This window comes from Melozone crissalis, unplaced genomic scaffold, assembly GCF_028551555.1.
Source record: "Melozone crissalis strain CALT ecotype California unplaced genomic scaffold, PUWL_Pcris_2 ptg000068l_1, whole genome shotgun sequence".
NCBI classification, from domain to species: Eukaryota; Metazoa; Chordata; class Aves; order Passeriformes; family Passerellidae; genus Melozone; species Melozone crissalis.
Window position 1 is genome coordinate 13,373,910 of NW_026535846.1, and position 26,766 is coordinate 13,400,675.

Below are 26,766 nucleotides of genomic sequence, written 5' to 3' on the forward strand. Positions count from 1 at the left end.
AGTTTTTTTTCAGGGAGGCAGCATTAGACAATGAGTTGCTGGATCCCAGGAGGATATTAAACATTTAATATACTGGCAAATATGACATATAAAAATGTTTTGTGAAGGATGAGCAGCAGAGCTAAAAAGCATAAAAAAGCTTGTGCTCATCTCCAGGCTGCTGCTGAGCACTGCAGACCTCCAGCTACTGAATCAATCCAAATTCAAGAGCTTTTCCTTCCTTTAATATTACACAGTGGCTTTTGCTAGCAGTAGACATGACGAGCTGAGCAATTTCCTATATAGCCAACTGTATGCAACTCTTATGAATAGATTGTAGCAGTAATTTGCAGTAATTGTCCGAAACTGCAGTTTAGTGTTATTATTGATTTTGGACCAAATCTGAAGCATTTTTATTGGAGAGATTAGGAGTTATTGCTCCCTAAATATCTGGTTTTACTAGATGTAGGAGAGTGTCACTATAAAAATGAATTTCAGTACTTTTCAGTATAACAATGCCATTTAAATTAATTTTCTTGGTAATTCCTGCACCCACAGTGACCAACAACACCCAGCCAACTCTAGCTATAGCTTATCCTCACTGGGTTAAAGACTGCAGAAAAGGATTGCCAGTCCTACAGGGCAAAGCTGGCAGGAGGAAAGCAGACTAGTTAACATTTGCGATACATGAGCTCACTGAAGTAACTTTGTGAAGGTGCAGTACAGGCTGCCTGGAAGGCTGGGGGAAGCCTCAGCTCAGCAGAAGGCAGTGATAAGGCTGCCACGACTGCCACCAGAGCCAGATTTGAGTCCACATCTGTATCAAAGGCATGTCAAACATAGACTCAGGGCTCCTGCACAGGAGTGTGCAGAAGACTGATCACTGCTGTACAAAAGGTGACATCTGAATGCTCCAGGCAACATTTCCAAAACCTTCCCAAAAGGCCAAAGGAAAGAGGAGGTCTTTCACCCAGATCTGTGCTGGCATAGCTGGTCCTGGCAAAAAAAAGTCTCATAAACCCTTGCTCTCAAGGGTTGGGACAGTCACCAGAGGTGATCATCAGTTTCTTCTACAATTACCTCACTGACTTACTTTGCCTAGGTCTCACCAACACTAGGCTTTCTATCTGTTAGTTAAACAAGGTTTCCAAGCTCGAACAAACCCGCTGATAATATTAAATAAGACTGTTTCTTTGAAAGAGCTACTGAACAAGAAATCAGAGGTATTTTTCCCCACCAGAATTAGTGAAATAATTTTCATCTGCTTTCTTTTTGAGTTTTTTTTTCTTGAGAAGCAAAATAACAGCCTTGCCGATTACTCTTTGCTAAGGTACCCGATTGTGGTGACATTGAGGCTGACCTTGGAGTCACCTCCCCCGCTGCCGCACTCTCCTTTGTCGTACCACCATTTGTTTTTCAATTTGTCCAAGAGGCCTTGCTCATTCAGTTTTAATACTGCCAGGTTAACAGCATTTCTTGAAACGATAAAACATAACTTGTAAGAAAAAATGCACAAATGCTTAGGATAATCGTAACGTATAAAAAAAGGAGCACAAGAGGACAAATTGGCTAAAATTTCACAGAACGTGGAGCTATCAAAATGTCTGTACAGCAAATACAGGGTTAAATATTGGAAGGTGGCATGGAGGATAACATTTGCTCAAAACTGAAGTGTGCGGGATGGGGAAATCGTCTTTGAGAAAAAAAGTAACAACACCACATCATGCAGTTAACATTCGTCACATATGGCAGGTTAACTTGGCTTTTACCATTTAAATTGAAAAAGCCATTGAACTGTAAAATTAAAACAGCAACAAACAATCAGAGAGGACAACACGAAGAGAACACAAAAAATGGATGCATTAAATAAATGAAACCATAATTTACCGTCTTATTTAACTCCATGGAATATTGAAGATTTTAAACTTTTAAGTTACCTCAAAATCCACAAGAAAGAAAATGACAACACAATACATCAGGGTAGGTGGAATACTATAACAACATGGATATTGTTATATTATTCCACCCACCTTAATGCTGAGCCTTTGGGGGTTGCTACACCATAGCCCTTGGAATCCAGGTTGCCTCCAACTTTCATGGTGTCGCAGGGCTTGCGCTGCTCGATGTACTCGTTCATCGTGGACTCCAGCAGGAAGGCAAACTTGCCCTTGGACTTCCTCACCCTGGCCACCCCATCCGCCGTCGTCTTGGTGAACACCGAGGGCTCTGCCGACTTCATGTACGACCACATTTTCTCATAGACAGCTATTTTTGACCTCTGGGAGAGATGAAAGGAGGGAAATGAAGAGTCATGTTGGCAAGACCGAGCTCCTTGGGCTTAGCTGGCTTGGAGGTATAATGACACCCTGTAGCTGATTAGGGCTAACAGATCAAAGAAGTCAAGGTAGCTTGGAGAGAGATACATTGCCCCCTGAACAAAGACCAAAAGACAAAATGTTTGGGGAGGGAAAAGCAAATCTCAGACATTTATTTACTGATTGCTGAGTAACTGGCAGCCTCAGAATGAGCAACGGTGTGTGCCTATCCCAGCCTCAGCTCCTGTTCTGTGCTGGGTTTATCTGCCGGAGTGCAACTCTGCTACTGAACCAGAGGGAGGATGAGAAATCCCAGCTCATCCATCTTGGCCAACAGATGCCAAAGGAGCCTCTCCCTCTTCAGACAAATCTTCAGCATTGTTTTTTTTTTACACTAATTGCAGCTAGGAAGGGCTGGCAGTTGCCTATTACAAGTTTTCAGCAAGGCAGGAGTGTGCTCTTCACAGTGGCAATGGCAGGTCTCTGATATAGGAGACCATGACATTCTAGTGGCTGCCAACAGAGATGCTCAAACAAGGGATATAAACAGTAATTACAAAATGTTTTATGAATCAATAGTCAAATATTCAAAATTTGTTTTCCCATTTTCCTAAAAGACAGCAAATACAAATATTAGCAATAAGCTGAAAAAATCACTGGTTAACTGCCTGTCACCCATCTATATTTTTTCCTGATTTGCCTGTTCTGAGACTGAGCAAAACCTAACAGCCTCTAGCTCAGCATACAAGCTTTGTAAACCTTGAAATGTTGAGGAATGTGTTACTTCCCCTTCTCACTCTTCCCCACCAGTAACATTTAAGCCACCCTCAGATCTCAAAGCCACCTCCAGACTGTCAAGAATTTGTATCCTGGACTACCAGTTAAACTTTCCTGCTTGGTCAACAGAAAGCAGTAATGCAAACTGCATTTCTCCAAAGTCTAGAAATCCCAAAGATTTATATAAGGCTTTCAGTCCAAGTTGTGGGTACCTTGAATTTATGCCTCATATTCCTTGCCAGTTCCCTGTCCACAGCTTTCCCTGCAGAATAGGAATGAAGGAGGCAGTAGCTAAATCTAGTTCAAATTTAGCAACCTTGTGGTGGAAGACTGCTAATGTCCATCAGCTTGATGATCAAGACATGCTTCCTCCTCATCCAGGACAATTTAATGCATTTTGAATAATGTAATGCTTAACAACCAGCCTCCAAACACTTCACAGGGAGTAAGCCCTGCCTGCACTGCTCCTCAGATTAACTTGCTCAGCTGGTGCTGCTACAGTGGATAGAGAGGAGCACGGAGGGCAGCATTTTATTTTATCCTTCCTGATGAACTGAAAAACAACTGAAAATGCAAACCAATTAAAATCAGCCCATCTGACAACAGGAAATCAGAGAGACAACAATCAAGAGGGGCTGGCTGGGTGGTGGCTGGGTGAAAAACAAGTCAGAGAGAGCATCTCTTAACTAAAGAGGGGCTGTACAGCTGTGTTTGCCCAGCTTCAGGACAAATAGGGATGTAACTGGGGTCTGAAATGGTTCTTACCCAGCTGAAAGAAGGAATCTGGATTTTCCTGACCTTCCCCTGCAACAGCAAACACTGAATAGCCTGAGATGAGGACGGTGGCTCTGAATTTGAGAGTTGAATGTGGTAGCTCAGCCCCTGCAGGGAGTGCTAAGCCTCAGCTGACTGCAGGACCATGGATCCTGCCCAAGGAGGGAATCTCACTGGGGCTCAGGGCCAGGCTGCCATGCGCTGGCAGCCAGAACGCCCTGATAGCCACACCCTGATAATCACTGCCTGCTCAAGGTGCCCTCTGTAAGCACACTGACTTGGTGCTCCTGCTTTTCCAACAACCCACTTAATGGATGTGGGCATTTCCTCATCTCCTGCCCTGCTGGGAGCTGCCCAGGGCACTGCATGGCTCCCAGGAACCTGCCAGAGGGGCTGTGGGGATTCCAGGGATACCAGAAGTGGTGTCTCCCTGTGCCCTGTGGGCAGCAGAGCAGGTGACAGCTGTGTACCTATGCAGGTGGCAGCGCAGGCAGTGTCCCAGGCACTGCCCCGGCCAGCCTGCCAGCCCTTCTTGTGCAGCTCTCTTGGGCACAAAGGGAACATAAAACAGCCTGGATGGTCAACACAGAGACTGCAGGAGCAGTGGCAATCCTGGCGTGTCTTAGTTTCAAGGTTCTCTGCCTTACAAACTTCATCTTCTTTTGACATAAATAATACAAACACACCTGGCCATTTATATTTGCAAACAGGCACCCAAGGGACAAAAGGAAGGTAGAAAACCATCTTTACTCTTTATACCTCTCAGCAAGCTGATCTCGTGTGCCTTCCAAATTGTGCATGCACTATGTATGCTTTTGCTTTTCCTCTGCAGAGTGTGCCTTTAATTACCCAGATAAACCAGAATTTCTTTTCCTTTCAATCTTTTAACTCACATGTGAATACCTGTCTGTCATAAGTTCTTTCATACTCTTTCCACCTGGCCTGACTACCTGAAAGCAATGGCCAGTACATCTGTGCATTGTTAATAATCCCAGCTATCTGCTGAGTGCCAACAGCATGCACAGGGCTGCACACGGTCCACAAAGCATGTTCCCTGCTCCAAGGGCAAAGGGTGAAAATCATCATTCATGCTTCAGAAAACTAAATTCTACAACTGAAAACCTGATCTCTTTTCAACTTCAGCAAATAGCCTAAGCTTTATAGTCTGTTGCCTTCATTTAACTCTTCTGGATGATGTAGTTAAAAATCAGTTCCCATTTCTATATGGTCATTGTCCACCTCTTCTTCTGCCAAGTGGGATTTTCATAATATCTTGTTATCATCAAATTAACTAAATCAGAATAGCAATCTGATCTGGTAGAAGTAGACAAAAATTCAAGCTAGAAACAAAATGTGTTGACTGGGAAAGGTTAATTTAAAATGCATCAGGCATGTATTGGTTTTGGAGCACAGTCTGGCTGAGGATCTCAGGGGTCCTGAGAGAGAGGACCAGGGATGTGATGGGCTCTGGCCATTGAGTCCTGCTTGGTTAGTGCTGATTTTTGCAGCCATTCACCCAAATTCCTAATAAGTGAAAGTAATTATCTATGATGAGGCCGCTTGGAGAAAGGGACAGTGCCACCAGAAGAACAGTGACACCTGCTCAGCAATGCTCAAGGGCATTTTCTGCTCCTAGAGCCATATTTTAAACCTGCTCAATGCCATGAAACAACCAGTTGATTAAAGCTGGTCAAAGATGCAACAGGATGAAATGACAGAAAAATATTTTAGTAAATATTTTTTTCCAATTGCCTCCACAAAACCCAACCACCCCAGAAGCCCCTAAAAGACTTTCAGAAAAGAAAAATGTCTTTCCTAACTATAAAGCTCCAAATTCTGTGTTGAAAGAACATTCTTACCCATCTGTCCCCCTCTGCAGACATTCACACTGCCTCTCCCAGCCCCCCTAGGAGTCTGACACCCATAAAAGGGGCCAGACAGCAGAAGCAACCACAGAGAAAGGATTTACACTCCTAAGCAAGGCAAGGTCTGACAGATCTGCACTGTTGCTAGAGTTCAGTGGCAGTAAAACATTCTCCCTGTCAATAAAGTGTTACTTTTAGAGAGATCCTTACGAAAAAAAAACCTTAAAAGCAAAGATTTAAGCCAATTCAAAGCCCATAACTGTAGTAACTCCCTATGCTCTGCAACTCCTATTTCTTTGATATTGCTCTCCACAGGTCCACCACACACATTTCCTTGGGATTTCAAGGGGATATTATTATAATTTTTTTCTTAAAAGCAACATTTTCAGTGTTTCATCTAGGCCCTGAGACACATTAAAGCGTCTTCATTATCGCAGCCTTACTGCAGATATAAATAGAACTGGCCTTTGCTTTGTCAATAATGCTGGCTTTTTTTTTCTCTTTATTTGGATATGTTTATGCAGAAATATAAGCCACAAACACCCCAGCCAAGGATGCAGGCAGCTCCCTTCCATGTCAGCAGAGCCAGCAGCTCTCGTGCCAAGGACTCACTTCACTTGGCCCGTTACTAATCAGCACCTAAATACACATTTCTTCTGGGTAGCAATGCATTCATTTGAAAAGAAGATGCCAATTCCATCAGTCCACAATTTTAACACTGTCTTTCATTCTAATTCTCCTAGTTTTGCTGTGTGGTTGACTCCAGCAGTGAAATGAAAAATCAGCCAGAGTGTGTGGTAGCATCCCAAAGCATGGCCAGTCAGGGCTGGGTGAGTGACACAGGCAAAGGAAGGAGGCACATTTGCCTCTCAGTTGCAGCTATTTCTTCAATCCAGCATCTACAAATGTAGCTCCAGCTGGGCTAGACCTGATGCCTTGGATTCACTTTTGCACATTCCAAATCACCTAGAGATACCTAGCAGACCCCAGCACACCTTGGACAATTCCTTGACACTGGTTAAATTTAGCTCTAAATATGAAGCCTTCTCCCAACGACTGAATTCCCTTCCCCCTCTGCAGACATCTGTCTCACACTTCTGCTAAAAGTGACATTGTGTCACCTCCTCCACTACTGAGTAGGGGTGAAGTTGCTGTATTTGAAGGAAGCAAGGCTGCTCCTTTCTAGTTAAAGAATGCTACAGAGATGCCCTTTATCTATTTTAGAACGTTCAGCTCTCCCTACCACCTCCTCCACAACTTGAAGGTCTTCTTCAAAATATCTCCTTGTGCACCCTGTTAGGATATTTTATTAAAAATTACTAAAATGGTCCTTAATTTCTTATGACAGGGACTAGGAAGTGATTTCCAAGCAGTCAAGCTCAAGTTGTTCTCCTATAGGTGAGAGCTGTTGATCATCCAGTCATAATCCGCATATAATCAAATAAATGCTATTTTAAAAATCCAGTTATATATTCTATAACTGTATAACTCTGTTTTATACTTCAAGAAATTTCAGGTAATACTGATTTTTTTACCTCTGCCTTCAAAACTAAGGGTGATAAACAAAGTGCAGCAAAATAAAAAAGCATGTGGAGCATCCAGACTGCAGCACACACAGAAAGGTAAGCAGAAACATCAATAAAGGTCCTAGAGCAGCAGAGTTACCACTCTCCTCTGCTGCATGGGCCCTGTGACCACATTATAGCTCCCTAACACGGGAGATTTACAGCCCTTAAGTCAGACAGATGTTGCTGATACAAAACACAACGGTCCATACTAAAATCAGTGCAGGTATTTAATGTGAATAATACATGCTGCCTTTCTACAGATCACACCTTGCTTTGTATGGAGGCACACCTCACTGCAATGAACTTGGGCAGTTAAGTGTGAACCATAGCTTCATTATCATCACTCATTGCTTGTCCTCCATGTGTGCAATTAGCTCTTCTGCAGCAGCTAATGAGTCCAGGAGCTTATGAACCATTTAAAAGCAAGCTACAAAACAGGAATGAAAAAACTGCCAAGAGACAGCCTTGGTACTGCTGCTGCTGCTGCCTGGCTTGGGCCCCACTGATATCCACAGGGTTTAGGCAGTGGCTTAACTGAACTTCTACTATGGCAAATTGCAATGGAGTGGCACCACTGTGTTTGCTGTTTGGATTTGGCTTTGGTTTGGTGCCTTTCCACTCCCTCTAAGCCTCATGTTGAGTCATCCCTGGCAGAGCTGCCTCTGGGGGGAGTGAGGGACACTGGTGGGAGCCCTCAGCCTAATCTCAGCCCTGGAGCACATGGAGGCCAGCCTAATGATGATGCTACATAAGAACATGATAAATATTATTAGTAAGGTCCCTCTGCCTGAGATTTCCAAGCTCTGTACTGAGAAGGTAAAAATAGGTCTCCTGAAGGCCAGAGGGCACCATTAGTCCCCTTTCCCCAGAGAGGACATGAAAGCAGAGATGCCATTTACTGAAGGTCATAGGGCAGAGTCTAATAGATCAATGTCACAGCTTTTAGCCACAGATAACTTGTGATGCCAGCAATTTACTTACCTATATGGACAGAAAAATCAATCCCATCATTACATGAACCTCTTGCTTTTATTACATTCTCGGCAGAAGAAAGTAGGTCAGGGCATTTCTCTTCCAGCAAGGCCAAACCCCAAGTCCACCAATCTCTACCCACAGTTTATGAATTTGTGGGATGGCACAGAAAAGCGAGGTTGAAGCATGCACATATGTCTGTATGTTTGTAGGAGCACACAAATCTTTGAGAGTGCATGCACACACGTAAAAGAAAGGGTGGCCTGGTGACTGATAATATTTTACAGCCAAGCATATGATGGGAGACATTGTCATGTTGGTTTATTGCTCAAATGATAACTTAGGCTTTAGAAATGGCATTTTTCTTTCCCAGCTGGGGCAAACCAAGCCCAGAGAGCAGAAGGACCAGGCCTGCAAACCCCTGTGCTGCTGCTTTTCTCTAGAATCCTCTATGCCAAGATGCAGACTACTCTGCATGGGGCTGAGGGGTGGGGAGTCCAGCAGGAGGCTGGTGGAGGTGGTGATGGCGGGGAAGGACAGTCCACAGCAGTGCTGCCCACCCAAACAGATGGGGAAGCAGCCTAATAAAGCCCTTCCAGGCTTCAGCATCATTAGTTTTTCCACACCTGACACAGACAGTGGCCTGATTACTAAAGGAAGTGTCGTACAGAAATACTACAACATTTCAGGAGGTGTGTTTTGAGACTTTTTCTCTGTATATCATGGTCCTTTTCAAAGTGTGACCTTTGGCAGCAGGGGGGTGATGTGCTGTAGCTGCTTTTTAACAGGCAGCTCTTGTGCAGCGAGCTCTGCTCGCACAGACAAGCAGAGTCACTCCGGATGCAGCCAGACGCTGCTGACATGTCAGTAACAGTCTGAGCAGCAGAATGTAAATCAAGATTTTAAGATGCCCTTTCCTGGCACAACACTGAACTTCAGACTGTATTCATCTCCTCACTTTATTGCTGCCTTTACTCCTCCTTGTTGCAATGCTGATTGGGAAATTAAAATGAAAGTCTTTTCCAGAGACAAGCTGCGTGACTCAGGGACAGAGCCAGTGCTCGGGCAGAGCTCGCCCTGGGGAAGCAGTGCTGGGGGTGACAGGGAGGCACACACCAGGGATCTGGACAGCTGTGCTGGGTAAGCCTGTCTGTCTGTCTGCCTGTCTGTCTGTCTGCCCGGGGAGCAGGAGCAGCACACGCTCAAGCTGGCTGGAGGGAGGCTTACGTCAGCCTTCAGGCTAAGGGGCATCTTTCCAGCAGTGACATATTCAGCAGAGTTGTCTTGTCTGGGCAAGTGAGCAGCACAACCAGCCCTGCTCTGGATTTGGCCCGTAATAAATTAACAGAGAACGGCATTTCCAGCACATGATCTGAACACTGTCACGTCTAATGAGTTTTCAGCTCCAGACAGAAAAGGCCAATATACAGGCAATGATGGAGAAATCCCAGTGGACTGCAAGAGGGGATGTTTCATATTCACATCATTAGAGTTTCTAAACCTTCATGTATTTCCTAATTATGCAAAAGCAACAGTAGCAGTGCTGTGAGTCATTTATCAGCACCCATGTATTTTAAATGAATCTCTAATAAGCATGTACTAATGTGACACAGCAGCATTACATAAAGTAGTAGAGACTTGAAAAACCAGGGTCCTCGCTGTCTTGGGCAATGTCATTATCATTATCATAGAGCTTCTCTCCAAAAAGTAGAGCATTCAAACAGCAAGTGATTTTCCCCCCAGGCACTCTCTGCTTCCCTCTGTGGTACAGACACAGTTACAGTGTTAACCCACTGTGAGCTGCTGTGTCTGGCTTCCCACAGGCTGCACCCCTCTGTGTCCAGCTTCCCATGGGCGGCAGCCCCTCTCACTACCTGGTCCCCAGAACCCACAGCCCTGCTCTTACAGAAGGTGACTGCTGGGTGATATGGAGACAGAGGTGAGCTGGAAAGCCTCAGCCACAAACACAAGAGCTATAGACAAATGCCATCTGTTATTGAAGATAATGGGGAGATTTATTCAAATATTTGTTAGTAAGTGTTGACTGAAAGCTTTGCTAAATCTTGACTTGCCTGCTGAAATTAGTAAAATGGTTCAGCCACCTTAAGCCCAGCTCCATTCAAATGCTTCCTTTCCAAGAAGTAGGTGATGGATGAGCTGTTAATTTTAGTTCCTGTAAGGATACATTTCCCTCTCCAATCTACAGGCCTAAAGACATTAGATCACTTCATGGGAAACCATTTCTTTTGCAATTATGTCATATTTGATTTCCTGTTGCCTTTAAAACTGCCTGTTGGCCATGTGGCAGAAAGGAGGTTCAAGAGATAAATGAACCCCACCAGCAGACCATCCATCATCAATGCAATGGAGAGGCTCTGATCCCTCTGCACGCATACAGTCAACTTTTAATATTTGTACATGCTCCCACCTATATCAAACAGGGGAAGAGAGAGAAAATATATAGGTGAATAAAATTTTCGCACCTTCTGTGTTTAAAAACAGTTAAACTACAGTACTTTTTATGATTAACAACTGCCACATTGAATATCTCAGATCTATAAAACTCATCTTTGAAGCTACCACTTTTCTGTGATGTTCTATTCTTTAATGTTCATAAATAAAATCACACTTCAATATTTTTGTCAGGAATTTGTCATGATGACTGTGTTGTTTAGCTCAATGTCAAGTGCACAGAAACCTCCAAACTGCTAATCATAGTTTTATCCTAAGGCAAAAGCAAAGCATTTGTATGACTGCAGTGCTAAAAAAAAGTCCTTCATCTTTACTAGCAAAATAAATTTTGAAATTAAAAATCAAAGAGTTTAACTACAGATGAAGCCCTTACTGCTGCGTGCACAGAGTTCACAATGGTGTTTTTAATGGCCTCTAATGATGATCTCAATATCGTTTGATTGCACAGAATGCATAAAAATCATATAGCAGCCAGGGGTGTAGAACCCAAGGCTTCTCCTTACCTAAACTGCTGGAATTTATTTCCCTCTCGTCTTCACACAACCTTATCATCAGAGGAAAGCAATGAGCTCCTTAACTCATAACGGGTGTAACACACTGGTGCTTCTGAACACATTACAGACATAATTCCTCACTCTCTCCCGAGGCTCTGCCATGGAGCTGTGCTCCTCCTTGGATGCCTGACTGGCACTGGCCTCACCTCCACTGTCAGAGGCACCTGAATGGGGAACCCTCTCTGCATGCTGCCAGCTGGGGGGGCAAGTGGCACTTGGCTGTTTCGAGCCAGGAGGGACCCCCTGGTGCCACCACAGCCCCTCCTCACACAGCCCAGCACAAGGCTCTATGGAACAGGAGGGGAGGTCTGAGTTACCCCATTTTAGCTGAAGGTATTTCTAAATCCTTTCGATGGGTTAAAGGAATGTTTTCTTTTAATTTCAATAGTATTTGGAGTTTGCTCTTTCACTGTTCTTTCATGATAAATGTTCATTTTCTGTTTTGGTGTTAATCAGCCTGGTGTTTTTTTCTTTGCTTTCCAACAATTTTTTTTCTATATTACCTTTAGTTTTACCAGCTTGACAATCTGGTACTTAAGTTTCTTTACAAGAGATACCTCACCAATCTCCTTCCCACTTACTGCTTTTTCTGGTAGCTGTTTGCATGCACCTCTCCTCAGTATGGACAACCAGAAATGCAAAGCCTCTTGCCAGCACAACTCATGCTTTTCTATCTGTCCCTATTGAGCATGATGAACTATTCTAATTTCAGAATAGTCTCAAAATGGGAAACATCTTAAGTGGCCATCCTTAGCATGACTTCCTGTGTCTTAAAAACTGTGGGTTTATACACATTTTGTGTATAGACAAAGTCCAGAAAAGGCTCACATCTGAATTTGGTTTGCGAAGAATCGCTTTTTGAGGAAAACCAACTGTAAGAGCTGGAACAACCATCATGCCCTAAGGGCCTTTGGTCTTACTACTGAAATTCCTAACAGATCTGGCAATTAATGACATTTCCAGGAGGAAAAATCAGGAACTGACTTCAGGGCAAGTTATTCCACCTGAGGCATGGGAGAGCCACTCAGTAGCTGCGTTGTTTGGTTGGGGACATCCTTGAACTTGTGCTGAGAAATATACAAAGAAAAATTTCTCCAATAAAGTAACATTCATTGGAGATCTTCTTTTCTCCTTAATTTTGTGAACAGTGATTAACTACGTAAGTTCTTAGTGAAGTGTACTAGCAGGTCAGCTGTGTTTGTCAATGATCAAACACACACTTGGCAAGGTATTTTGCAGAAGTCTCCTAACAGAGATATCTGCTATCAATTAAAAGAAACAACCATAAATTAAAGGGCAATTTATATTTCTAAATGGCTACAAACATGTCCTGCTGAAGTTTAAATACAGCCAAGTTTAGACAAGAATCACTAATTGATTGTAAAGGTCATGCCTTTTGAATATATGCATATTGGAGGTGAAGTATTAGAGTGTGGTATTATACTTAGGCTCAGTGCTAAATTTGGATTAAATGGCATTATATTGATTTGATAAGCTGCTCAGATATGCTGAAACTTTAATTGAATGTATTAGAAGATGTTAATTCTAACAGATAGACCTTTAAAAGTAGCTCAGGGATTTGAAACTTCTTTTTCACACAGGCCTTCACCAACCTTCAAGAAAGAGAAAGAGGAATTTTGGAGTCCTTAATCTGAGTCCATGTGTTAATAAATATCTCAGGAGAGGTTCTTTCTTTTCAATATGGATGAGTGTCCTTTGAAAGCCAAAAGGGAATTGATGTAATCTATTGATTGCCATTTAAACGCCTTTATAAGCTAATTAGTGCAAAATGTAAGATGTTTCTGAGCAGAAACAAGCGACAACCATGCGAATACAGGAAGGTTCCTCTGAATCTTAGATATACTGGGAGGACAAATGCCCTTATGCAGAGAATCACCAACAAGTGAGGAGTGTAAACAGTGTCTGCTGTGAAACTGTTATAAAATACCAGCTCTGGCTGGAATTGTGAGAGCAGTGTTGGAACTGTGAGAGCAGTGTTGGCATTGTGAGAGCAGTGCTGGGACTGTGAGAGCAGTGTCACGCCAAAGCAGCCGCTGTGCAAGCCTCAGGCAGCAGTGGTGTATCCAGCTTAACCCCATAGCTGGGACAGCCTCTGCCCAGGAGGCACTGCCACGCTTAGGGAAACTGCCAACACTGGAAAATAGGTCATGAGCTGGAGTCTGCCCAGGTCTGAAGTGGCTCAAAGTCATTACCATCTGTTCATCTAAATTGAGAGGCTGGTATCAGTCCAGTTTCAGGTATTCACACTGTAAAAAAAAACCTTTAAAAGTGATGCTGTCTGGAAAGGGGGCTGGCAGAAGGGAGCCGTGGCCTGGAGGAACTCCTTCTAGCACATGCAGACAAGATGGTGGGGATGTGAAGCTCACTTACACGTTATCCCTTTATGATGCATCAGGAGGCAGCTACTGTCAGTCTGGCACCTTCCACTGACCAACAGCAGTGATTAAGATCAGGATCTGGCTAGTATATTTGAGAAACATTTTAGCCTTACAGCTCTAGAAAGAGATATACCATACAAGCTTCTTAATGGGATCTTGGAGAGACTGTCCTGAACCTCCTGTGTGAAGCCATGGCCCAGCTATAAAGCCAAGTTACTCCTTTCTCACTGAGTAAATGATCATGAGCCACTCAGCTAACTGCTGTTTAAGCTAGGAAAATGCTGGGGGAAAATAGGTGCAAGATATTTCCCTTACACAGGGGATAAGCATCACCCTGTACTCAAGAGAACTCATGGCTTTTTCCAACTCAGAGCACTGTCACTTCCACTTTGGTAGCAGAGTGCAAAGAGATACCAAGGGAGAACAAGCACCCTAAAACACAGAGAGGTGCAGTCTGTGCTGCAGGTCCTCGGAAAGCAGGAGTCCTCTAAGTCATTTGAAGCTTCAGACACCTTTACTGTCTTATTAAGTAACTAATAAAGACTGTACAACAAACTAGTTATGTGAACACACACATTTGTTCTAAGGCAAAGCTTTTGCCCTTTTCAAATCAACTGAAGAAGACTCTAATTACAACACTTTCATGGATGCATCACTCTATTCAAATTAATTACTCTATAAAAGTTAATACAACTGAAATTATGTTGTGTGCCTTGAGAATGCCAAAGAGAGAGAAGCACCCTTAGGGCTCATTCTTCTTCCCACTTGGCCCATTAAGCCTTGCTCCACACTGCTGGGGCTCTGCTCTTGTCCATCCCATCCAACTCCTGTCCTGGCCTGATGGAGCTGGCAGCTCCTGACAGATCAGCTCATTTACAACCCTGCTTTTCCCAGCACCAGCAGAGAGACACAGTTCATCTCAAGATTATTAGCAGCACAACAAAGCATTCATACATTTACCAGACTTTGTATCCTTTCACATGAAACACTCATTCCTTTGATCTCTCTGTGAGAAGGAGTTTGCTTGCTGTGTCAAACTATTAAGGAAATGAAGGAACATCCCCCTACAATTCCACTTTCTATATGAACTGTAACAAGATAGTCAAAAGAAGGCATTTTTCCCCCTAAGATCAGTATAGTGACTATAAACAGCACCAATATTTCTGAACAAGTTGTGCTACCTCTTTTGACAGGTTCACTCAACTTGTTGTTGTAGGCATAATAGTGCCTTGGGTTGATAATTAAGCAGAACAAAAATTTTTATACACTGATGTCACCCTTACAAGGTCAGTGTTTATCTCACAGGATTTTAACACAAACAGAAGCTGCTGTAATGTACCTGCTACCACAGTTAATTAAGAACCACTGAGTATCTCTTTTAATATAAAGACATTACAGGCAGAGTGCAAAAGCTTCATAAAATACCTATGCATTCCCTTTCAGGTTTACATCAGATGTCTGTGTCATGCATTGAAATTTTAAGTAAATTCAAGGAGCCCTGAGTATTTCTACAAGGATCCCTCAGTATTTCATCAGCCTACAGCAGCAAGGGTTTTTTTGTCTCCCTCCTCCCTCTGCTTGCACCTGGCCAGTATGCATGACAGGCAGTAATTAGTCCTGCAGCACTGACCACTCTTCTATACAAAAAAAATGTTGGTTTGAATGGCATCTGATTGGCACTGCTGAGAGAGAACCAAGAGCTCCCTGAAAGGCCTGGGCATTCCAGTTCACCCTTGGAAAGAAATAAGAGCTTTTCAGGATGACGTTTTCAGAGACATAAAAGTGGACTGAGATCATATTTAGAGTTCCTAATGCCTCTCACCAAACTGTCTGCAGTTCAGCCTGTGGCTTGGCAAGAAGAGAAAGAAGGATGATCTTAAATAAAAGTGTGCACCTGCCCCCACCCCCAAAATGTTGCAAACCCCAATCTCCCTAACCAAGGTGAAAAACAACCAGAGTTCTGGGGAACAAAATTTTTACCCGAGTGTCAGATACAGCCACAGCCAGATGCTGGTGAGCACTGGAGACACAACAATGGCAGCAATCAATGCTCCACCAGGAAGGAGCAGCACACAGGCCTCCCATCCCCCTCCATTCTGGCAAGGGAGCACCGCCGTCGGATGGCATTACTGGCTGCCAGCTGGGCACGCACAGCAAGTAGGTCAAGAGCATCACTCCTTGCAAGAGTATTCTGTGCTAAATATTGTGCCAACCACTGCATTATTGCTCACCAGACCAAGGCTCTGAAACTGGTGTTACAAAACTCTTCCCATGACAGCCGAGGTCAGGTTTTCCACCTTGAGATGTTTCAGGTTAAGTAAAACCACCCATTTTTGATAAAATGCCTTTTGATATTAAAATCTGCACTCAGGCCTGTCCTGATTGCACAAAGCATAGGATGGCTATTACAGCTGCATAAAATCAAACAACAGAAACACATAAACAAGGCACTTAAAGGAGATTTAACAGACTTACTCTAAAGAATTCTTTGGTTGAACCTGAATCCAAAGTGCCATAGGCTATTTCAGTTTGTTTAGCCAGGTCCTCTGCACTCTCTATGGGTGAAACCATCCTTTCCACCGTAAGGAAGGCAGCGAGATTAGCAGTGTAGGAAGAGATAATGATGAGAGTGAAGAACCACCAGACTCCTCCAACAATTCGCCCTGAGAGAGATCTATGGAAAAACACACATCATTAAATTGCTTTGAAGACAATCCTTGATTTTTTTTCTTTCTTCACTGAACAGAAATTTACATGCATAACCCTTTTGTCCAGATCTTCCAGGTATCTGTGAACAGGTGGAGTGTGAGCCAGCTCCCGATAACCTCCCTCAGGAGTGAAAACCTGGCCTTACCAGGTCTTAGCTGGTCTTACCTAGTGCAACTCTTTTTGCATTCTTTCAGTGAAAACAAGAACAGTAAATTAAGAGATAATTAATTTGAGGAGAGAAACAAGCTCTCCTGACTTCCACAAATCCTTTGTTGGAGAAGGCTTTTCCCAGGAGAATTTTGTTGTCTCTGTCTTTCCCTGTACTGGACATATTGGGATATGCCAGCATTATGTCCCTTTGCCCAGCTTAAAGGACATAAATGCACTTTTTACTGCATCCACTCCCAAAATGTAACATACAGTAAACTGCAAAAAGGAATCTGAGTAAACATGGAAAAGAATATACCAAAAGTGATCCAGTATCCTTCTCTCATCACATCCTAGCAGGAATTACAAACTGAATCTGCATATGGAGGAGGGAAGAGAGGCTGGTTTGGTTTATGTTTGATGTTAATTAAAATTTGCATGTTGCACTGTTCCAAGTCAAGCATATCCCTGCTTTATAAGCACCAGAGCAACAGAGAAGAAAATAGAAAAAAAACCATGTTTAGATTTTAATTGCAGTCTTTGGTTTTTGTTTTTTTAAAGGGATTCCATAAGGACTTAAGAAAAAGCCCATTTGCAAGCACGTAATTACAAAATGCCCAATGGTTAGAAGGTCTGGATCTTGTCAGCAAGAGCTCTGGATGCTTTACAGCAACTGAACATCAGCCTCAAAGTATTTGATCTGGGCTGAAGGATGGCAGTGACACATCACTCAGCTGGATGGGGAATTTCATTGCCATGTACATTGCTTGTTCTTCAAATACAGCATGTTGACCAAGAATCATTTCAACCGCTGAGACAAAGATATTTCATGTTTTCCCTTAGCTCTACTGATACCAATGGAGGAAGAATCAATGTCAGACACATCTGTGGAACCTGGGTGCTGTAGTCCTCAGTTTGTGCAAAAAAAAGAAACAGAAAACTCTTACCTGTTTCTTTGTTTCCTTCAATCCCCTCAGTGCCATCCCCAGACAGTGGGTACAAGTTGTCCTACCAACAGATGGAGACAGGCAAAAACCAAAAGTCTCATGATGTGCCCCCACCCAACCCACACAGGGGGGTTTGCTGGTGAACTGCCCAGTCTTGGCCAGAGCCTGAGATTGCCTGAGCCATTTAAAAAAATGCCATTAAATTATTCAGAAAAAAAAAGAAGAAATTAAAAAAAGTATCCATCCAACATTAAAGATCATAACAAAGAAAAAAATCAACACCACAATAAAAGCAGAGAGCTAAATCTGGAATATGTGAGAGGAATGTGGGGAAAGGTGAAGCGCCACTGCTCTCCACTCTCTTCTGCCCAAGGAGCAGCCGCTCTTACTGAGAGGGCAGATGAAGGATGGTTCCTCAGGCACACATCCACCAGATCACCCACAAGTGGAGGAGGCCTTCCTGCCTGTCTTGATGGCCTGCCAAGAGGGTAAGAGGCTTCCAAGTTTCAGCTTGGCTGTGGAGCCATTGTGCTCACTAACACAAGGCTACTGAGCTGGTGCAAAGGGAATTTGCAGCAATATAAATACAGAATAATGCCTTCAGTCAAGGAATCTATCTACCTTACTCTACTTTCTCCGTAGGTATCATGTGAGTGAGGTTTCAGGGAGGGCTGCAGGCCTTTTTGGGCAGCTTCCTTAACAGGTAGGGTTTTGGCTTTAGCTATTTGGTAAAGCTTGATACCCTCTTACTTGGGCTGACACAATTTTCTCCAACTACAAATCAGCCTGCTGAACTTGTCACATAAGGCTTCCTTTGGAGCCAGCAGAGAAAGAGAGAAGAGCCTGACACCCTCAGAAAGAGATTTATCTCACTTGCTGTAGAGTAGGATAAATCTAAAGTTGTCCATCTGTCTCATAACTTCGGAGGGAACAAAGATGCCTCACTAAAAACCACAGTCTATTGCTTTCAGATGGCTGTGTCAGGTGAAATTCATCCTCCTTTAGCTCCTTTCTTCACTACACACTTTCCATCTTCAGAGAAGACCTGGAGTTGAACTTCTCCTCCCTGCAGTGATGTGGACAATTTCAGAGACAGATGGAGGAGGGGTTTGGCTAGCAGGTCCAGCAGATGAAACATCTACTTCCCTACTGCAGGACAAGCTCTGTCTGGAGTTTCCAGATTCCCATGGCCCTCTTGCTTTAAGGTAGGTCTTGAAATAAGGAGAAGAAAAAAAACTTATCAGGGTGTTCTGATAAATGCAGTGGAAGCACTGGGAATAAAATAGTATGTGTTCATTTTCCCTACAGTTTCCCATAGGAAATCTCTTACTTGCATTGGTAGCTGCCCCTTCTGTTGGTAGGACAGATGGGTTGCTAGGATGGAGATGTGCAGAAGATAAGTGTTTTTCAAACCAGTGAAACCTCAAGCTCCCATTGCTGCAACAATAAAAGGCTTGTGCCAGGCTGCATGTTCAGACAGCATCCTACACACTGAGAAAGGTAAAAATACCTCACCCCAGAGGTCTGGCAACCTGCATGAACCAGGTCAGACAGATACAGCACAAAGACCACCTGAGAGGCAGAAGGAGGTGGGAATGGGGGCATTCCTTGACAAAAAAGGCCTTTTTAGGTCCTATGTGCAAGAGAGAAGTCTTGCTAGATGGAGACCAGGGCTGCTCTCAGAAGAATTGAGGTCACTTCAAAGAAAACTGGATGTCACTAGAGTTGTTTCTCCCAGAGTCTTCCAAGGAGCATAAAAAGAAGGATTTAACAGCAGCTACTACGGAGCAGTCTGGGCTGACGTAGCTGTCACTTGGTGTCACAGGAAGAGGCAAAAGAAAAATCACATAAACCACAAAGTTGACACTGAAGGAAAGACAGACAGAGAAATGAAGAACAAGAACATGGACAAGCATGGCCTGGCAGCCTCCTTGACCAAAGAACCCCAGTTTCCCCCATCCATCTGCTGAAACGAAGACTCCTTATACCCACTGCAGGGGCTGGTGTAGAGGGAGAAAAAGGGTTAGTACAGGTACACGGGGCTGGTAATCAGAGAGTGCTGTTTGGTTTATGCTGTGAACCACAGAAATGTTTTTCTATTACTCAGATAATAATCATAGCAAACCCAGTCAAGCTTTTAATACCAGCACCACTGTTTCTGATGCAAGCCATACCTGTCCAAATGTACAATAATGTAATTAAAAACAATCAATTAATGCTTTAGCTTAATATAGTCTTCCAAATCACCTCAAATTGTATGGCATTATTTTAAAGTGAATTAGAGTGCTAACAAATGAGAGGAGCAACACAGATCTGGAACAACAGGATTATAACTCAATTGTCAAAACAAAGTCAGATGGTGATTTCAAAAGCAAGTAAATAGGAAGAGCGCATACCTTGAGAGGAAATTTAAAAGGAAGCATGGAGTCAAATGAGAGCAAATTAGTAACAAGAGAAAAACCAAAATAAACATTGAAATTCACATTCAGTTTCCAGGAGAACAATACATATAATACATTCAAACAAAACTTCATTTATGAAAATAGCTTGCATTTTGTTTCTGCTCAAGGCCATAAAAGATATTTGATTTCCTATATTACAGATGCATAACAAGCTTCTCACGCTACTCCATTTTTAATTGGGCTCTTTGGATCAATATAAGACGGTTGTTATGCTGACAAATAACCCTGAACACCTGTCCTGGTGTGGAGCCATGGATCCCTGAGCACAGCTCAGCTGGTGCCCCCAGGCTCTGGGGCCAGCCCTGTGCTCACAGCCAGCCAGCCTCGGCCTCGGGGACACAAAAGGCACACACAGCATCTGAAGCACTGGCTTGAGATGCTCCAGCACAGGAATGGCAGTGGGAGTTCCAGGAATGTCAGGTTACCCTCTCATTGCTACTGTGAAAATCCCACAAAGACATTCCCACGGCCTTTAATAGGAGTCTCTTGAGTCTTCTGCTGTGAAAGCAGGGACCTAGAAATACACTCTCTAAATGACCAACCTCAAGATAGTTTTTGATAACCTCTATGTCTTTTTCCATCAGCAATTAATTAATCTAGCCTCTTTGTTCTACATGAATAAAGAGCACGATGAAAATACATGTTCTCATAGAGATTTCAAGGATACTTTTGCTCAGAACAGTGTTACAAATTTGGCTGTGTTTTTTCCTGATTCCATTTGCTGTACGCATCGTACATAAAAGCAAGTTTAATACTCTACTTTTGATCCCTCAAAAGTGAATTTTCAGTGCTTTAGCTCACTATGCAAAAAACACAGCAGCCTTTGATAGCAGAACAAAACTGCTGAAATAAATGTTGATTACATCAAGGGATGCACTAGCCCCCAGCCTTTGGCTGCTCTCTGATTCTGTTTAGATGACTCCTATTAAATACAGAGAGGAGAGTATAGGGATATATCCTCTGGAATATCCACACAGCATACTCACCAAGGATAGATCTAACTAGTCATTAGATGTCACAGCTGTTCCACACAAAGGCAGCTGAAAGAGCCTTTATCAGCAAGTACAAAAGTGATCTCTCCAGACTGCTTGTCGGCATCTCTCTACGAGTGCTGTACGCTCTCATATAAGAAATTTATTCAGACAAAACTCACAATGGAAGAATGAAGCCCCTTTTAGTGGCAATAAAATAGTATGAAACATTCATATAGTCAATGTACTGTGAATGGTGTAACCTTACAAAGATACGGATTAAGAATGGAATACTTGGGAATAGTCCCACAGAAAAGAAATTTGACATTTTAATCAACCTAAATCAACATAACAGTCAAAGAAACAGTGTTTCTGGAATTTAAACCAAAGTATTAAATTTCCCTTTTTTTTCCCTATAACAATGCATATAACTGCCTGGAATGTTATTATGGAAGATAACAAAATAACTGGACAACATCTTCAAATGAGGGCTATATATTAATACTGAGCTAATAGCTTCTGATGGACAGATAAAATAAATAGATATACTGCTGTCTCTCTTCTTTTTTTCTGCGGGTATTTCCAAGGCACTTATTGTGGTTGTATTGAAAAAATCCAGTGTGTTCCACTTGTTATATAAGGTAAATGGCTGACCATGCCAAAGAGTCACATGAGAGCTTCCCAGAAATCCTGTGCACTTTTATTTAACTGTCAATAACCAGCCCTAGCAGAAATGCCTGCAGCTTTCCATGTGATGTCCCAGTGCTTATTTCCCGGTCCTTTATATTGGCACACACATGGTCAACAGCAATTTAAATGTTATCACCGCTCATCCCCGTTAACAGCAAGCACTGGGGCAGAGTGTCAGTGCAGGTCTGAGGCAAAGGCAGAAACAGGGAGTGCTAACAGGGGGAGGAGGCCAACAGCTGTCAGTGCACAGGGAACAGCACACCCAGACACCAGGAACTGGGGACACTAACAAACACAAATTTATAGGATGATTATTGCACTCTAACTGACAAAATCACGATCCTTCCCAAGAAAATTCATAGAAATTTTGTCACTTGTTTCAGTGAGGTAACTCAAGACTCCTAATGCTATATGGACCAGGAAAACCTGGCACCTTTTCAATTATTCAGGTATTGAAAAAGGCAGCCTGGAGATCAACAAGGTGCATTTTGAATGTCAGTACTTAGGGAAAAGATCTCTCTCTTCTTCTAAATAGAAATTTTGTTAAATGGAAAAGTGCATTCTGTTTGTCTCAGCAGGTGTTCTTAATAAATAAAATAGCTGGAAACTGGTTATTAAATTACTGTCATACATAAAAGAATTATTGCTCCATCACTAAGAAACTAGATAATTTTACTGCTTATAACAAGCATATCACCAAAGTATTTTACCAGTGTAAATGCAGAAACATGATAAATGTTATTTAAAAAAATAAATCTGTGGTATGCATTGTTCAATTAGAGGGAGCTTCACTATTTTAACCTGGTTTTTAAAATATTTCTATAAAAAGGAATATAATTCTACAATAGTTAATAGCAGTGCTCTCTGTTAAAATTGGTACTAATATAAATCATACTTTACTACAGCCTTATCCAGAAAGAACATCTCCATGAATAAGAAAAATCTTTATGGAAACTGGCAGTGCTTATTAGACATTATTGACTTTGAACAGAGGAACAGCAGATTAGGCTGCACTGAAATAACAATACACACAGAGGACAGTAGCGGAGTACATCTGGAGACATGAATATGTGCAAAATGGTGGCATGCAGAAGGATGAAAGGATGGTTCAAGCAGAAGAAAACTGGAAAAATTAGGCTCAAAAGAATGTAAAAAGACTAGCAGAAGCCTTGATGGGAGTGGAGATGCTTTAAAGTGCTGTTGCATGTGACTTTTAAAAATAAATCTTATTTTGCAAAGCAGAATGTGTTATATGCACCAAGGAGATGACCGTAAAATGAGATATGCAGCAAAAACACGGTAGCCCTCCAAGCATTGCTGAAAACAGAAAACCCTATGCATTTTACAGCCTCAACATGGTGAATATAAGTTTGGCAGAAATGCATAAATGGCATTAGAAGCAATGCTACTTACTCTGGAGGCAAATGTTAGCAAGCATGGTGGCTTGATGAGGATGCTGAATATTGAATGGAAATATCAAAATAAAAAATTTGGAATTAAAAAGAAATTTGAGAAAGTAACATATATGCGCCATGGAATTAAAAATAAATTTGAGAAAGTAACATATATGCACCATGGTATCAGAAAATGACCATAAAATGCAAAAAGGTGATGGAGTGACATGGAACAAACCTTGGAGAAATATCGCATCCTTGCTGCATAAAGGCACCCAGGGAAAACCAAAGGCTGTTAAATATTCCAAACTCATTTGGAGGGTCAGGAGGATTCTGAGGGTCACGTGGTTCTTCAGTGTTGTCTTCCAAGTGCCACTCATAAGGGCTGAATCTGCTGACTAGGAAAAGAACTACGCTGACTCCAATGTAAGCAAAGACTATACACATCCAAATTTCATAAGCCAAAGGATCCAGGAAAGAGAACACGCCTGGTTTAGATTTCTGAGGCTTCTTGATCATGATGGAGATGCCCAAGCTCATAAAGGGCTTGGAAAAGTCTATGACTTCTTCTCGTACCAATGTTATGGTGAGGGGGGCAACAGCTATATCTGCTCTCTGAAAAGGGAAAACAAACCCAAGTTAGTTACAATAAGACACAACAGAATCACAATCTAGAGTCTCAGGCTAATGAATAAGATGATAAATTACAAGAGTGAGTGGAAATACATTTTTTGCAGGCTATTTTGTAGTCACTGAATTTAAGGACTACATGATATTAACAGAAAATTATTAACAAGTAAAATTACAATCAAATCTGTGCAAGGAGCTCATGACAGTAGCAGGTATTTCTATTAAGTTAAAATGGATGAATAAACACTACACAAATTGGACAGTGAGATGGCAACCAACACAATGTCATTTTCTAGTAATGGTCTGTAACCACCCATTTGTCTTGAAGACTTTGGACAAATTCTGTGCTTGCTATGTTTTAATTTTCTCTTTTCCATTCTTTCAGCAAGTTCTCTTGCCTTACTGATTAGTTCAAGATCTTTAAAATGAACCCATGAGAAGTAACCCATCACTGAATTTCAGCTGCACTTGGGTGCTGCTACTTGTATGCTCCTTTAAAACTCCACTGCAGTAAGGGACAGAAGGGGGACAAGAATCAGACACACCCTTTCTGTGGTCACTGAAGAACACTTAACACAGATTTCTGAATCCCTGAGGAGTAAATAGCCAGGATAATCTGAGGAGAATGCTGTGTCATGTCTGCCCTCCTGCAGAGACCTCGGCTCTACAGGCCTGTAACAGACTGTGCTCTGGGGCTGTGACACCTGGAGGCACAATGGCATCTATTGCATCATTCATCATTCGCCTGTGTGCTGGGGAACCAATACCCTTCCCTTCAATCTGTACATCCTTGCTGGATTCTATGAGTTGGCAGGCATGTAAAAACAAATTACTTAGCTATTCCAGAATAGATTTTCAACATATTTAACTGTACCTGTATTTCTATGCTATAAAGATTCAAGTCATACTACTTAGATACCCTAGTCTTGATCCAGCCAAGTACTCAAGCAGGTGTATTTGTATGAGAGTGGAATGGAATGCTAAAGAAAGAGCCCTTTTCATTTGAAGAGTGTTATGAGAGCCTACATACACTATTTTAAACACTCTAAATATTCATGTTATTGATATTTTTAAAGAAGGTCTTTCATTGGTAATTAAGAATTTCAGAAACAAAAAATGGTTCTTAGGGAAACCTTGACTTATGAGTACCTAAACCACTGTGCACCTTTTAAACAGATTTTTTTTCCCCACCAGTAAACAGGCACCTCTTTCAAGTGGAAAAATAAAGCCTGATTAAGTGGAAGTTTGAATAAAAGTTAATGGGAAATGTTAATAAGACACGATTAAAATCTGTGCCATAAAATAATTGAATATGCCTTTATGTAAATTTGATGGTGATGTACGTGACTGTCTTTAATATCTGGTCTGTTCCTCCTCCTAGCTATTGGTTTGGGGTTTACATTTGATAAGCAGAAATGGCAAAGGCTTCTCATACAGCTGATCAGAGCACCATGGGCTTGGTGCTCAGCAGCACCGTGCAGCCATCCTGGAGCACTGCTCAGGACCAAGGCCAGTGACAGCCTTCTCAGATGAGGGCTGGCCCTCCCCACAGCTGCCTCTCTCTGCAGGGCACCCACTTGCTCACACAACCTCAAGGTCTGCTCCAGCCACCCATGAATATCTCTCGACAGTTCCTACCAGTATGTGCAGCTACAAGGTACATGCACAAGTTCAGTACTTGGAATAATCTGATAAAACCATGCCTGTGCATGTAAGGAAGCCACCTGGAAACCATGGCCCTGGGTGCCCCCTCTGACAGCCCTGCTCAGTCCCTTTTGACAGTCATGTGTACCGGGACACTGCCTTTCCCCTCGAGTAGCCCTTTCCTCAAGGAGAAAACCTCAGCTGATTTGTGGTCACTTACTGCAAAAATCTATCTGAACATGGCTTGAATATAAAAACTGAAAATGCCTTTGGATGCCTGGATGTTTCCTGGCTTTGCAGATGAATGTGTTCATCACCTAAGTAATGGAGAGGCTGGAGGGGAGGGTATGGGTAGAGTGAGCTAACATCTTTGCAAGATGTTGGAACTTGTTCACTGAGGAATTCCCCCAAAACATATATTTCTCTCATAGCTGATGCTTGTTGAGCTCCTGTTAAATACCAGATGTCTGCAGTCAGGGTGAGATTCATACAGAACATAATTTTTAAATATAGTCAGAGTCCACAGCCAGCTGGAAGACGAAGCACTTTGACCATGCCACTGTACTTCCTGTTGAACTAATGAGGTAATTACAAATTAATCCTTATTAGAGCAAACTTAATGGATCAGGACTCCTATGGAGACTTAGCAGTGGCTCCATGTGAAGTGAAGCTTAGGTGGGAGGCAGGTGCCTTCCTCCCAGGCACTTCTGCACATGGACTGCCAGCCTTGGAACACTCCATCAAGGGAGGGAAAGGTGCTTCAGCTGCAAGAGCATTTAGTTGCTGGAGCATTTTTGTGCACTTGAAGAATTTTAATTCTCTCAAAGTAATATGTTAATTGCTAAAGTAGACATGGTGGAAATCTTCCTAAGTGCTGATGCTGCAGGCAATAAGGTCTGTATCTCCTTCATGCCCAGCTGAGTTCATGCAGGATGCTCCTGTGGGGGGATGAAGCTGATGCTTGAAGCACTGACAAATCACTTGTTAAAGCCCTGATTGTTACCATGTTCATACCATACAGGGTAGATTTCTTTGTAAATAATTTCAAACTGCCTTATAATATTAAATGGGATACAAATACTAATTTTCTGATACATCTCAGTCTTCCTGCTTTCCTACCATCCTTACCAAAGGCATTCACTGTATTGGAAAGACCAAAACCCACCCTCATCCTTTCTGTTTCTGCAGAGGGAACAAGCATGGCCACACAGGGTCTTGGGAAACCAGGGCACTCTCAAGCAGACTAGCTACAATCCAACACTCAAACCTGGCTGCTCACCACTTCCCTGAATATTTGCTGCACTAGGGAGGTTAAAAACCAGTTCTCTCTTTGCTTATTTATTTAGAGATACAGTATTTGAAATGGAGAGCTTATGGAGAGCTCTAAGCACCCTAAAGGATCATTAATAACTGCAGCACTGTTGAGAATTTCCCTCCCTGTTATGGCTGCAGATAAGCAGAACCCATACAAATTGAGCTCGATTAAAAAGAACACAA

At 42.5% G+C, this 26,766-nt stretch overlaps 1 protein-coding gene across 3 annotated transcripts in view; it reads right to left on the reverse strand.

The window, feature by feature from the left end:
* The window catches only part of GRIA3 (glutamate ionotropic receptor AMPA type subunit 3), a 140,878-nt gene that overhangs the window by 18,550 nt on the left and 95,562 nt on the right, over window positions 1-26,766 (reverse strand). For 2 of the 3 annotated variants that reach the window (XR_008483914.1, XM_054289958.1), the window contains exons 11-14: window positions 23,234-23,610; window positions 16,151-16,349; window positions 2,010-2,257; window positions 1,340-1,454 (exon numbers count right to left, since the gene is read on the reverse strand). Coding sequence is in view for 2 of the 3 variants with exons in the window: in XM_054289958.1 (XP_054145933.1) it covers window positions 1,340-1,454; window positions 2,010-2,257; window positions 16,151-16,349; window positions 23,234-23,610 (939 nt within the window). In the remaining variant the exon portion in view is untranslated. The remainder of the gene's footprint in view (window positions 1-1,339; window positions 1,455-2,009; window positions 2,258-16,150; window positions 16,350-23,233; window positions 23,611-26,766) is intronic. The other variant, XM_054289959.1, reaches the window with a different exon arrangement.